General features: G+C 36.7%; 1 protein-coding gene across 1 annotated transcript in view; it reads left to right on the top strand.

Annotated features, from left to right (window-relative positions):
* Positions 1–15,077, top strand: part of arhgap42a (Rho GTPase activating protein 42a) — a 40,538-nt gene extending 25,461 nt beyond the window's left edge. The window contains 18 exon segments of the mRNA XM_046867327.1: positions 101–230; positions 2,288–2,388; positions 2,523–2,632; positions 4,007–4,085; positions 6,520–6,559; positions 6,657–6,719; positions 8,721–8,795; positions 9,355–9,439; positions 9,522–9,580; positions 9,702–9,807; positions 10,228–10,387; positions 10,611–10,764; positions 11,285–11,485; positions 11,488–11,682; positions 12,149–12,299; positions 13,830–13,892; positions 14,198–14,277; positions 14,850–15,077. Of these exon segments, the coding sequence (XP_046723283.1) occupies positions 101–230; positions 2,288–2,388; positions 2,523–2,632; positions 4,007–4,085; positions 6,520–6,559; positions 6,657–6,719; positions 8,721–8,795; positions 9,355–9,439; positions 9,522–9,580; positions 9,702–9,807; positions 10,228–10,387; positions 10,611–10,764; positions 11,285–11,485; positions 11,488–11,682; positions 12,149–12,299; positions 13,830–13,892; positions 14,198–14,277; positions 14,850–14,938 (1,941 nt within the window). The 3' untranslated portion in view covers positions 14,939–15,077.
* The last annotated feature ends 19 nt before the right edge of the window (positions 15,078–15,096 follow it).

The following is a 15,096-nucleotide window of genomic DNA, read 5'->3' on the forward strand; positions in this document are numbered from 1 at the left end:
AACAAAAAGTTTTTAATGACACCCAAAGCTTCCGTCACTAATGTTTGTGTTCTTCCTGAACAACAAGTCACTGGTTGTTTATTTTTTATTTTTTGTAAAGACAAGGAATAATTTTGAGAGCACCAGACAGGAAGTGGAGAATCTGATGCGAAGGATAAGGTCAGCAGAGCAGGACTTCAAAGCCCCTGGACAGTGGACTATGGAGGGCTTTCTTTATGTGCAGGAGAAGCGTGAGTGTGCTTTTAACACAGACTACTGTATCTTTGTATATCCTAAGGTCTCATTATCGACAAGTATATAATAATAATAATAATAATAATACGAAAAAGCAGCTGATTTGATTGTTTTATATATAAAATATTAAACACTGTAAGATGTTAAAATTTATATGAATAGTGTTGTTGTTTTTTTTATTTCCATGTAATATAGTTCTTTAAAATGTTATTCCAAAATACACAAATTTATATTAAATTTGTATATCTTAATAGATGTCATAGAAATTTCAACATTTGCGATATATATTTTAGTTATATTGACTATTTCTGCATTTCTGTAAATATATCCACAGCTGAAGAACCCGACAGATATCAGATATTAAATACTGAAATTAAATAAAACATTTATTTATTATATATAATTATTATGGGTGTAACAGTAAACATATTCGTATCAAATGGGTAGGTACAGGACTTTCGGTTCAGTACACGTGTAATCCTTTTTATGTGCAGTTACAATCTGAGTTTCCTCAGGAATGTATTGAGTGGCGGACCGCATGTTTGTTGTCTGCCTCACACTTTTTTGCATATATTATTATTATTATTAAACTTGAAAACATACCAACAATGGCAGGGGTATAAAAAAGAAAGTAGAGTTAGCGCAGTGTCACTGTGGCTACTCACAGGGTACCGGAAACAAGATTTGTTTTGCACATGCATGAAAGCGCTAAAGAATCTATAGCGCTAGCGCACTTCCTGACTAGCTGCTAAAGCTAGTGATATGGATTCTTATCAAGGGAGTGAATGAATGAAGGATAGAAAGAATGAAGACATTTGTTAAAGTATGCTGAAAAAAAAGAACAGTTAAGTAGATCATATCTTTAGAAAATGAAATATTAAATGTTAAATTAAACACACACACACGTACATACACACATTTGTATTACCTAATTGGGGTGTAATAAATGTAAACTATTGAATTACATTTTTCCATTTATTCAATTTTATTTAATCAATTTAATGAATATAATACAAGTGTATTGCATTCATTTGATTTATTCTATTTTCTTTTTTATAAAATATTATTTTATATATAATTTAACCAAGCAGGCTTAGTTTTTTTACAAACTGTGTAAAAAAAAAAAGAGAGAGACAACATTTTCTGTTTTGCATTTCTTCCCCCTAACTATAACAAAATTGTATATATTTAGATTTTTAAATATTCCCCGACAATTCCAATTTGAATTACCACATCTACGAATGCTTTCTTTCTTTCTTTCTTTCTTTCTTTCTTTCTTTCTTTCTTTCTTTCTTTCTTTCTTTCTTTCCTTCCTTCCTTCCTTCCTTCCTTCCTTCCTTCCTTCCTTCCTTCCTTCCTTCCTTCCTTCCTTCCTTCCTTCCTTCCTTCCTTCCTTCCTTCCTTCCTTTCTCTCCAAGCACTATGTATTTCGCTCAGGAAAAACACCTAATCATTTTGGGGTTTTTGAAAGACATTTGCATGTTATTTAAATGCAACAAAACAAGGTAATTTACTAGTATGAAGATTTATTCAAACAAATAAATATATAAATGTACAGATGTTTGCATGATGCATGGTTGACAGCTTTTACACACTCTTGGAAACAGTACAGTTTGTTTTTCCGAACATTCAGCTAAAATCTTTTACCATGCCTTGTGTAAAACTCGCCAAAACTTTTGTTCAGCATTATTTGCTTCTTACTTTCTGACTTTGTGATCCAGTTAATTCCAGAGCAGTTTAATAGGATTTAGGTGCGGTGACTGGCATGATAGATAATACTCCAGCTGACTGTTTACTCTTTAAATAAGAGCTTGGACATCTGCTTCTCTGTCTTATATAAGTTCTTCTGTTAGAGCAAAAATGTCAAAGTGGGACTCATTAGACCACAGAACTTTCTGCCAGTCAATCACTGTCCAAATTTTGTGTGTTTTTGCCTTTTACCTAGTTTATTGGATTTAAACAAAAGGAACATGACTAAGTGCTGTATATGTTGTAATGTAAATGATTTTTTTATGTTGAATATTAGTTAAATACCATAACCTGTTTGTTAAAGGTCCTCTTGGATTTACGTGGAGCCGACACTATTGCACCTATGACAAAGAGACCAAAATGTTCACCATGAGCAGCTCTGAAATCAAATCTGGAAGCAAACAGGTAGAACATTGGATTTGTAAAAGGGCGTCTTATTATTTTATGTTTTTTTATATATACATATTATATTTATATATATATATATACACACACTTTACTATGCTAAATAATTGTTTTTTTGTGTTGTTTTTGTGCAGAACGGTCTGGTTCTGAGTCCACCTGAAATGTTTAAACTCAGGTCATGCATCAGGAGAAGGACAGACTCCATCGACAAGCGATTTTGCTTTGATATTGAAGTGGTGGAAAGGTTTGTTTTTGGTTTCTGCAATTCTGCATATTATAGCACATTTTTTCTGCCTCAATTTCTTCCAGGCTTTTTGCAAGGTCAGTGAGGACATTATGACGTTCGGCTTTAGAGGGTGTGGTGGAGAATGAATTAAAAAAAAAAAGAAGCATTTTCCACTTTAATATTTTTCTTGGCAACTTCAGAAGTCTCTCAGAGACTCCATTCAAAATTCTTTTCTCTGCTTCCTTTCTTCTTGCTCTTCATAACTGAAGAAATAACACTTGTCAAGGGATTCTGTTCAGTTCTCTTCAATGTTTCTATAAAGTCCACCGGTACGTCCGATTTTTCCTGCTTTGTGTGCTTTCTTGCGCGTGTTACCACAAGCTACCGGCTTCCTACAGCTCCCTTTACACAAGCCTGTACAGCTCTCAGCTTATCACATGCTACTGGCTACTAATTTTACTGTTAACTCTAGAATTATTGGCACCCTTGATGTAATTGTTAAAATCTGTATGGAAAAAAATATATTAAGGTACTTCATGGTATTTTTTTAATTGAATTGAAATGAATTGAAAATAAATATTTTCGGGTAGTGCAGTCCTACACAAACTATTTGCACTCCTACAAACAATATCAGTTAAAGCCATGTCTAGTATAAAAGTACTGAATCACTTCCTTTCTAGTCTACAAAGGTTGGAGACACTTATAGGAGGTACTGTAAAATCAACAGTTATAAACATTTTTGTTGTTGTTTTTTCCCAAAAGTTAGGGGGCATGCAGGATTAACACACATGAAATAAATAGCGAGCAGTATAAGGTCATTTCCATGCTGAATCTAGATGGCTTTTTGGGCAATAATCTAACATTGGCGTATAATTAAAAAGAACAATATGGCTTTGCGCCATTCACCTGCATGCAGTGTGAAATCGGACATTAATTGTGGCTGTGTATATAAATCACACAAGCAGCTCTCTTCTTAATTTTCTGCCTCCAGCTTTAAAGTGCATCCAAACAACATCCAAGAGATAAACCAATCCTTAATGTTAGTAATAAATCAAATTATTAAAACCAAGCAAAGGATAGCCAATACTGGCTCTGCATTCTGTGAACTGCTCGCATTCAGACAGCTTGTTTTTTGGCGATTTTGAAACATTAATCACGTCAGCTTATTTAGGGGTGCCAATAATTATATTTGTTTTTTCTGCTGCGTTATTTATAGAATATAATTGGTGCCAATAATCTGAAGTTGATTTTATTTTGAATGTTGCATCTTATACATCGCCTCCATTTTTTGTGCATGTTCTTTTTTTGTTGTTTGTTTTGTGCAGTTCACTGTTTAAAGAAAACAATTTGTTGCACAGAAAACCTCTAAAATGTGATTATTCTGTTACTCAGGCATGGTATCATCACCCTGCAGGCTCTGTCTGAATCCAATAGACGTCTGTGGATGGAGGCCATGGATGGAAAAGAGCCAGTAAGAACACACCCATTACACTATTCCCATGCCATATTGCAGAACAGATGTTTATGTATGTAGCTCACATCATGATTAGTTTTTACAGGCAAACCAATAATACATTGAAGGGAAATGTGGTGAAGATTTTTGGAAGGAGCCTCCAATGCAAGTGCTTTGTGCAAATCAGACGTAAAGCTTTTTAAAGATTTCCACCACACAAAAGTCAAAGGACAGCATTTGCATTTGTGATTTTTCTGTAGTTTATAGCTGATTCAACATAAGTGATACCAGGAATGTTACAATACAAGCTTTGATTTGTTTAAATAAATTTATAATAAAAGAAGAGTTTTATAAGAGAAATAATACACATCTGGATTTCATTATTTTATTATAGCAGCATTTATTTATTTTGTAATGTCAGCTGGAGGTAACTGTCCTCAGCCATTCCTTTCCTTGATTTAATCATCAAATGTAAAATATTTCTCATTGGCTTTTTTAGGGTAAAACTTCCAACGTAAAAGAGAGATGGCACAATACTTTTAGGTTTCTATTACATTCTTCAGCTCCCTACAGAGCAAGTGTAGCCAGGAGTGTGAGGTGATTCTTTATTGTGTTGAGATTTGTTTTTATGGTGTAGTTTGTCTCTGTGGTTTCCGGTAATGTCAGGACAGACTCGTAAAAAGGTTTAACACAATTAGCCACAGTCCGGTTTGTCTGGAGAGATTGTTTCTGAGTTGTTGTAGTTCCTTCCTGTTTCAGTTGTAACTTTAAATAGCTGTATATAGCATCCTCTGTTTGTTTTTTTTTTTGTTTTCTTGTTTTTTGGGACGGGGGTTGTCATTAGAGACAAAAGATGTTTACATGTCACCATTCTGAAACCCAAAGTTACAAGTGCAAGATGAACTGAGCAGTATGTAAGCATTTCAGTAACTTCTGTACTCATATCAAATAATGAGTAATTACAAAACCGAAAACATACATAAATAAGGAATCTAATAAGGAATACTAAACAAGATCTGTAACATAGATCTCTTGGATTATAAGTCCTAAATTAATGTGTGTGTGTGTGTGTGTGTGTGTGTGTGTGTGTGTGTGTGTGTGTGTGTGTGTGTGTGTGTGTGTGTGTGTGTTAATAATATACATGTACATACTTATCTATGTATGGATTACAAAATGTCATTTCACAGTGTATTTTCTTAGCCAACCATGATTTATCTTTGTAACAAGCATCTGTTGTTAGTGAAAGCAAAAAAGTGATGTGTAAAATGTCAGGTTTTTCCAGGAGGCTTTCATTTCTTCTTTATGACAATTGCCAAGATTGGTGGAGAATACGTTTTTATTTCTCAAAAAACAAGAAACCTTTTTTTTATTTTTTTTATTACTAATTCCGGACTTCTTTGGAATTCTTAGAATGTATTATAAATGTATTAAAAATCTAGAAATAAATGAACAATGTGATACACTTAAAGAAAAACAGTTTTTGGTGTCATAAGATGTTGGAGATGCACAAGTTTCTGTTTAAAAAAATGTCCTCTCAGTTCTCTCGGGTTTTGATGCTAGAGTGTTTTCTGATTCTGAAATGTTTGATTGGGTTGAGATCTGGTGAACTTGAAGGCCAAAGCATTCGATTAATTTTCCTTCTTATGAAACAATTTAGTGACCCATTCAGCCATTCTGAAAAAGACCATGCCTAGAAAAGCTTCACTGCATCATTTGCAGAAACATTTCTCTTTAAGTTGAGTTAAATATGCCTGCAAAATTAATTGAATGCATTGCAACAGTGCAACCAATTTTCCTTTCAGGTTGTCAACCATCTGTATAATCTTAATAAGTTGAGGCAAAACAAATATTAGTGTAAACACAACTGCTAATGTTTTACAATTCAGTTAGATCATTATCATTCTTAACAAAACGCTGTTATATTTTTAGCAGTGCAGGAAGTCAGATTGACCTGGGTATAAAAAGAAACGTCGACGTGAACCGAGTCCGGGACCTTTTTCCTGTTTCAGGCAATATGTTGAGTTTTGTTTTCTTGTAATCTTTATCATTAGACAGATCAGACTGTATGGAAACACAGTCAGACTGTGCGAAAACTTTGAAATACAGGAAGACGTGATGACAGGCCTGTTTGTTTACATTTCGTTCACGGCTCGACCTGGTCTGAACCTTTGATCAGTCGGTAAAGGCGATGGTTAGGTGTGATCTCTGACTGGATCCACTTTAAACCAAAAACACAAAAGTAGCAGACATTAAAAGATAGCAAACACTGAGGTTTTTTTTTGCCAGAACACCGTATATCCAATGTCTGTTAATGAACTCTGGATTTGTCTTATATATATATATATATATATATATATATATATATATATATATATATATATATATATATATATATATACATATAATGTGGTAAAGATATATCTTTAACAGTGGGATGTCTTATTTTCTATAGATTTACACCCTTCCAGCACTTCTGAACAAGAAAGAAGAAAGTAAGTTCAGTCCTCTTTCATAATTAGATTTAAAAAATTCAGCTAATGCCAGGTAATGCAACGCATCTTTTTTGCAACGCATCTTTTGTGTGTGCAGCATTCCTAAATGAGGCTGGGTTTAACTTCGTCAAGAAGTGCATTCACCTTGTAGAGACAAGAGGTGAGGGGGATAATTACATTCCTGTATGAATATCTTTCCTCTTCCAGGATGAACATGCATGCTTGTACACGTGTTGTTTTTCTGAATTACACTACATTATTGAGACTACAGTAATGGGACAACTAATTTTTTTCCAGTCACATGTGTTTTTCCCCAAACTGTTTTTGAGACACAAAATTGTATAGAATGTCTTTGGATGTGGTTATGAGACCACGCATGACAGCTCCATGAAGATATGGTTCACATGGGTTGGAGTGGACGATTTTCAGTAGCCTGCTATAGAACTCTGACCTCAACCACATTGAGCACCTTTGGGATAAATTTGAACACTGACTGTACCCCAGGCCTCCTTACTCTACATTATTGCATGACTTTACTAACACCCTTGTGGCTGAATGAGCACAAATCTCCACAAGCATACTCTAAAATCCAATAGAATGGAAAAAATCACATACATTTCATGGTCAGTTGTCCAAAAACTTTTGCTTATATAATGTAGTTGAGTGAAAATCCCAGCCATTAGGGTTGCACAAGCCTTACTAGTGCACACTCTTACTCCAGGGTTTCAAGCCCAGATAAATGGGAAGGGATGCATTAGGAAGGGTATCCAGCATAAAACATGTGCCAAACATCTGCGAAACAGAGGTGATGAGGAGGTGATGGGTAGGTATGGCCTTAAGAGGAATGTGGAAGGGAAGATGGTGGTAGATTTTGCTAAAAGGGTGGAAATGGCAGTGGTGAACACTTATTTTAAGAAAAAGGGGGATCATAGGGTGACGTATAAGAGTGGAGGAAGGTGCACACAGGTGGACTATGTTCTATGCAGGAGATGCAACTTTAAGGAGATTGGAGACTGTAATGTGTTGGCAGAAGACATTGTTGCTAGACATCATTGGATGGTGGTCTGTAGGATGGCTTTGGAGGTGAGGAAAAAAGGAGGTGAGTTGAAACTGAAGGAGTATGTAAGGAAGGAGATGGAAATGTGTTGACTAGTGAGGAGAGTGTGTTGAGAAGGCGGAGGAAGTATTTTGAGCAGCTGATGAATGAGGAAAATGAGAACGAGAAGGGTGGATTATGTGGAGATGGTGAAGCCGGAAGTGGATAGGATAAATAATGAGGAGGAGTAGAAAGTCGATTGGACCAGATGCTGGAAGTAGCAGAGCTGAAGATGTTGAGGTTTTAGTCAGGAGTGACGAGGATGGACAGGATTAGAAACGAGTTTATTAGAGGGACAGCGCATGTAGAAAGTGTCGAGACAAGGTGAGGGAGGCGAGATTGAGATGGTTTGGACAATTAAATGATGATTTTATTTTTATTAGTTTAGCCAACGAAAGCTCAACCAGACCAGAAAATTGATAAAAAATTATTAAATAACACTTTATTCCTAACCTAATAACCCCACATGATTATTGTTTATGGTTTATAAAAAGTCTACAAAGCACTTCTCACACTCACTTTGGATAATGCTGTAAATATAATCAAATCTGTTTTAGCTAGTTAAGTACACTAATGCTGAACAAAACAAACAGGATATGATTAATGTCCTCAGCTAGCAGAGTTTTAGGCCAGAATTTGATTTAAGAGATGTGTGCCCATACATCACATGTTATTTGTGTCTGGATAGAGTATATATTTCCTCTCACTACTGTTTAAACTGTAAGGGGGGTGTGAGTTGTACATGAAGTGTGAGCAGGAGACAGGTTAGTTTTATTTAGCACAGTTTCGTTTCTACATTGCTGCCTGTTCCTGATTCTAAAAGGTTCATCTGACATTTGTGCACACTAGTTCAGCAAGAGTAGCATAGTATCACAGCATACAGGTGCACATAACATTAACATGTTTTTGGGGTTGTTGTACTAAGTGGAATAAAAACTTTTTTTAAATTGAAATCCACCTGTCCTATGCATCAGTACTTCTGCCTTCCTGAAATACATAAAATATAAAAAATAACATAAAATATGCATATTGTTCTCTCATGTTTTCAAAAAAAAAAATTTCCAGGCATCCAAACAATGGGTCTGTACAGGATTGGAGGAGTGAACTCTAAAGTGCAGAGACTTATGACATCTGTGTTTGGTAAATCTCTCTAAGCTTTTACACCAATATTCATTATTTTATATTTATTAACCTCATTTCACAAACAGGTCACAACATGCTTATGATTAATTAAATTATGAAGGACAGTGTGATGTGATATTAACTGAAATGAAGGATCATCAGGATTTTTTGGTACACACCAGAAATTTTCTGTAACAGCGTACTCTTAAGTTTTTGTTCCTATTATCACTTTCACTATAGCAGCTGTAAACAGTTGTGCTCTAAAGTAATGACAAAAGATTTTGTTAATGTTTTTCTGGAAACTTTACCAATTTCTTCACAAGTGCAAAAAGTTATAGCTTTACTTTAAATCCATTTCCTATTAGTCATAGTGGAGTGTCTGTCTTAGAGTTTAAACAACAATGAGCTGTTACTATAGAAATAATGAGCAGTAACATTGTGCAGAATTACTGTTTTCTAAATTTAATGAGCATCTTCTGACCAATCAGAGTCATGAATTGAACAGATTTTTCACTCTTTCTTGTTTATTCTGTTATCAAACCGAATTTTATTTCCCTATTTGCATTTGTTCTTGCAGCTGCCAAAGCTCCCGCAGACATGGACCTTGACCCGGACACTTGGGATAATAAGACCATCACCAGCGGACTCAAAAATTACCTCAGGTTAGGAGATAATCGAATAAACCCCTAATCACTGGTTAATATCAAAAGCATATGCGCTTATCCAGCAACGCTCTGCCTGCAGGTGTCTGGCTGAACCCCTGTTAACCTACAGACTTCACAAAGACTTCATCATGGCAGTCAGTAAGTTCTAGCTGCACCGACTTGTTCCTCAGAGCATTCCAAAATGGAAAGTCAATGTTTAAAGCATTGCAGATGACTTTAACAAACTAAATCTCCGCAAAAATGTGTCTTGCGTTTTTAGAGTCAGATGATCAGAACTACAGGGTCTGTGCAGTTCACTCGCTCGTGCACAAGCTGCCGGAGAAGAACAGAGAGATGCTGGACCTCCTGATCAAACATCTGCTTGTGTAGGTTATTCTAAATGCAGCAGTAAGATTAATTTTTATTTGGTAAATATAGCAGTATTGCTTGGTATATCAGAAACCTGCATGCTGAGTCACTGCTAAAACAGCTATTCTAATAAAATATTGTTCTAAAGGGTTAATGGAAGATTTGGGATCACTAGGTGACTTTCCAAAGGTTGGTGGTCATTGATGCACTGTTGAAATTTGGGTGTTATGTGAAATGTAGCACAATTAACAGTTCTTTGTCCCTCTGGGAGAACAATAAAATGTAAAACCCTACATCAAAATGTTATTTTCTGGGATGTCTGAAAGAACCCAATGATTAGAGCCCGCACCAACTCAAATAACCCTCGAGAGACATTATTTCAAGATGTAGATTAGGAGCAGTATACGATTTTGAACTTCTCTTGCATGGTTTCTCAGGGTTTCCACACACAGCCAGAAAAATCTGATGACGGTATCTAATCTCGGCGTGATCTTCGGCCCTACCCTGATGCGCTCCCAAGAGGAGACCGTGGCTGCCATGATGAACATCAAATTTCAAAACATTGTGGTGGAGATTCTTATAGAGAACTATGAGAAGGTAAGAGTGACTCATTTGGCCTGATTGGTTTAATTAAAATTTAACAGCAGGTGTCACTGTTTAGCAAACACACAAAGGAGAATTCATTAGTTCCGTAGCAGAGGTTGACAATCAAGTCTTTGTTCTGTTGTTGAGACATGCTCTTAGGTACAATGTCTTATGAGGCTGGGATGTGATTTATGGCAGCGAACATACTAAATATTATTTTGTTGATGTGCCTCAGATCTTTCATCAGTCTCCAGATCCCAATGTGCCTTTACCTCAGCCTCAGGCTCAATCACGATCCAGCTCACGCCGCAGCAAACCCATCTGCCTACCAGGCACTCGCAAGTCCAGGGGCCTGTACTCACCTGCTCTCTGCCTGGCTGATGCTGACAGTGTGTATCCCTATATTTGTATGCCTTTTGCCTTTCTTATTTCTATCTGTCTATTCATATGTCTGTCCATCTAAAAAATATGTAGCACAGTATCTCACAAATCAAATCTTTGTTGGATTTATCTGGATTTCTTATTTTAACAAGCAGATAAAGAGTTTTAATAAGTACTCTTTACAACTACGGTGAGCAGAAAAGTATCTCATAATGTAAAACATGCCAAATCTAAAGGCATATAGGCTCCTGCTTCTGAACACGAATCTGAAGCACAGGCTATATATCTTATATCCAGTGAAACAAAAGATTTTTGACAAAGTCATTTGTCAGCTAATGCTCATTAACTAAAACTCATTGAAAGCTCATAGTCATGACTAAGAAAAACAAATCAAACCGCAATACAGATCAACTTGCAGGATATTGTCAGGGACTGAACACAAGATTTCCTTAGCTTGATTATTTAACTTCTTTCCAGATTGAAGCATTTTGCTTTTGAATTTATTAACCTTTTTTCTTAAACTCGCAGGTGACACGTTCAGCAGCAGTCCTAGCAGCACGCCCATGGGCAGCCTGGAGTCTTTGTCTTCTCATTCATCAGAGCAGAATGGCTGCTCCAAAGCGACCTCTCCCTCACGCGCCAAACACAAGATTTCAGGCAGCTTGTGCTGGACCACCCCGTCCCCATCCTCTGATGGCCCTAAAAGCCCAGGTGGCACAACCAGTCCTGACTCAGCTCTAAAGAGGATGCAGCTAAGACAGATGGCGAGTGGGAGGAGGCTTTGAGTGTTCTTCCACAAGAGCGAGTTTCCCCAACTCCAGAGTTGCCTAACAAAGCTGAGGAGGAGAACGCCGAGGTGCAAAGGTCAGGGCGCGGATCCAGCATGTCCTCCTGCTCCTCCCTCACTTCCCTTCACATCTCTGAAGGTGAGCACACCAACAAAGCACTGAATCAGTACTATTTTAAAGAGGTGAAGTTAACGTTAGAAGTCTTTTAGATGACGTTTACAGAAGCATTGTCCAGTGCCAATGCTTTGTTACAGTGAGAGGAAAAGCTGTTACTGGAAGTTATTTCACTCTAAGAACACAGTATGTTGTGCTTAGCTGTTGTAACAGGTTGCATTTATGTTTTATTTACTTCAAGAAAAAGTCAGGAAAAGGCTTTTTATAGCTGCTATAATGTAACTGTTGACAGAGAGATGTTTTGCACAACACAGTTAAATGGAACTATACTTGGATTAAAAAAAGGATTTCATACTATGATAATGAAAAAATGAATTCTGTTGGTGAATAGCTCTGGCATAAGATGAATAAATAATTTTAGGGATGTTAACAATAACAGTAACATTCTTATATTTTCTTTCTCAATTGGCCTTTTGTTTGTTTCATGTAGGTTTCCGGAGCTGCCATGGTTCAGTTCAGAGTTTGGTTTCTCGCAGTAACAGAGACAGCCTGAAGTCACTGCCTTTACCAGACCTCCCTGTTAAAGGCAAATGCAGCCTGGACTCATCAGGGAGCAACGGATACCAGAGGCCTGGCTCTGTGTAAGCAGTCTTCACCTCAAACCTTTACTTATAGCGCTTAACATTAAGCCTGAGGTATGTTTTGGGACATAAATGTCGGCCGCATGTTTATAGCTAAATTGGCATGTCGTTAACATTCAAGGCTTACGGTTCAGTACAGTGCATTTGAATCAAACCCACAGATTATTGTTGATTTATGGAGTAAAACATTATACAGGAACTGGAGTGAAACTGAAAAGCGTTGTAGGCAAGAGAGGAATGCACATTTTATATACATTAGCTGGCTAATGATGCAAGATAAATATAATGCTGTTCAAGGCTACAGCTATCTAAATAAAATGCATACGAGTACCAACTTTCTGTATGTATAAATACACTCACTGGCCACTTTTATATACACTTTTTTATACTATTACAGTGTATAATCTTTGTGACTTCAGTCATAGAATGGTTGTCAGTGTCAGATCAGCTGGTCTGAGCATTTAAAGATTATAAAACTCTCTAGAGTTTACACAGAACAGTGTGAAAGAATGTTGCGAGAAAAGGAAGGGAAAATGCCCAGTTTGGTTCAAGCTTTCATAAAATCACTCTTTACAATCAGGTTAAACAAAAAAGCATCTCAGCATGAACAAAACTATTAAACCTTGAGGTGCATGAGCTGCAACAGCCGAAGACGATATCAGGTTCCACTCCTGCCTGCCAAGAACAGGAATCTGAGACTATCATGGGCACAGACAAACCAAAACCAAAAACTATTTACCTTTTAAATTTAGTTAAGTCTGTGCCCATGATAGCCTCAGATTATTGTTCTTGGTGGAGTGCAGTGGAACCTGATATGTTCTCCTGCTGTTGTAGCCCGGAATGATCAAGGCTAGACATTTTACTTGAAAAAGATTTGTAAATTATAGAATATAATTTACAGTTTATGAATAAATAAAAGCACTCAAATGTATTTAATTTATGTAAAAAAATAAAAAAATAAATATTATAATTTTTTTTTTTTTATAAATTCAATACATTTGAGAGCTTTTATTTATTTATACTTCTTACATCTATCATATCTCTATAGCTGTAAAGCTCTAACCTTTATACAGTAATTGTTTAGTAAAGGCTTAATAATATCTTTCATTCGTTTGTATTCTCCAAGCCTCAAAGCCTTGTTAATGCAAAAGACATGAAAGGCTGAATAAACAGAATGAAAGCCATGCAGGGTCGTCTGCTACCACAGTCCTCTTGGGTAGATTTGACCATCAGAAAAATCACTGAGAAGTGACCTTAGACCACAGCGCTGGCTGCTAACGTTCTCTTCGACTGCCAATGTGCTTTCACAGAGGATCCAAACACAAATACTTTTTCTCTTTATCATAACTTAGAGATTTATGCTGCAAAACAATTGCACATGTTTCAGAGAAGCGTCTATTTGGAGCTGCTATTAAGTAAACTGTCCCACTAAGGTTATGTGCAAAGCGCTCAGAAACTAAACTTTGTGAGTGCAACTGATGAATTTGCATTGTGTGCTGTGTATTTGACACACACTGTTTACTGTTGTAGGGTGGCCTCCAGAGCAGCGTTCTTTGAAAGCCCTGTGTTCTCCCAGCCGGCCGCTGCTGGAAGGTACATCATCAGGCACGGAGAAAATCATGATCCCTATTAGTTTCACCACTCTGTTAAAATATTTAGCCTCATTGTGCCACAACATTTCAGGACTGATTGTCATACAGAGTTGCTTTTGCTTATGTTTGCTTTCCTATATTAGGAGCCATGTTGGTTTTGTAATCTCAGAATAGATCTTTGGAATTTGATTTTGCCCGTGCATACCCTCCAGTCTCGAGATCACCCCTGACCTTGTCCACTTCATCATTATCAAGAGTCTTTCCAGCTGTGTTCCTTCTAACTCACCTCCTTTGATATGATTACAGGGAGGCCAAAGCCATATATTCCTGCCAAGCGGAGCACAGCCATGAACTCAGCTTTCCTAAGGGAGCTCATTTTAACAATGGTAAATACACTCACACTTTATGAAAACAGCAGGCATAATACTTCATTGCAGAATAGGGTTCTACAGCCCTTTTCACACAATATGTGGTACAATGCATGTGAACATTATGATGCACAGTTTTAGAATAGCACCACAAAAAAAAAGGAGTTTTCCTTATTGTCAGGATATTGGAGTTTGAATCCCATCAAGGCAGAGAGTCCAAGAAGTCAACACTGTGTGTGCCTTCTGGTTGGGAGGGATGGCATTCTATCTTTCCTGTCAATCAAGAATGACACTATTGTGCATGTCTATGAACTCATGTATGTGGAAAAGGGCATATATTGCTTTCCTCTGAGTGTGTTACACTATCTTGGGATACGGTTAAACATTATGCAGGTGCCTGACTTTACAGTTCTAAAAGCCTTCACCCTCCATATTTAGCAGCTATCATATGATAAAGGAATGCTGGCTCTTGCAACCAGATTATAAGTTTTAATTTTTTGACTTTGTGTGCAAAATAAATAAATGTTTCAAGCTGGATGTGAGTCCTGTATAAAAATGTCCTTAATGTGTTCATGTTTTTTCTTCGACAGTTCACCCGTCAGTGGAACCAGGCTGGCTGCAAGCTACATATAATGGCAAGACTGGTTTAATCCCAGAAAATTACGTGGTGTTCCTTTAGCCAGCCCTGAAAGCAGACATAGCAAGTCCATGGTATCCATGGTGATCATTTCTCCATAAAGGAACCGTTTTGTATATTCCTGACATGCAGTATGTGAATAGTTTGAATGTGTAGTTTTAAAAATACAACATTAACCACAGAGTGTATATGTTTGATGT

The sequence above is a fragment of the Silurus meridionalis genome, chromosome 15, assembly GCF_014805685.1.
Source record: "Silurus meridionalis isolate SWU-2019-XX chromosome 15, ASM1480568v1, whole genome shotgun sequence".
Lineage (NCBI taxonomy): Eukaryota > Metazoa > Chordata > Actinopteri > Siluriformes > Siluridae > Silurus > Silurus meridionalis.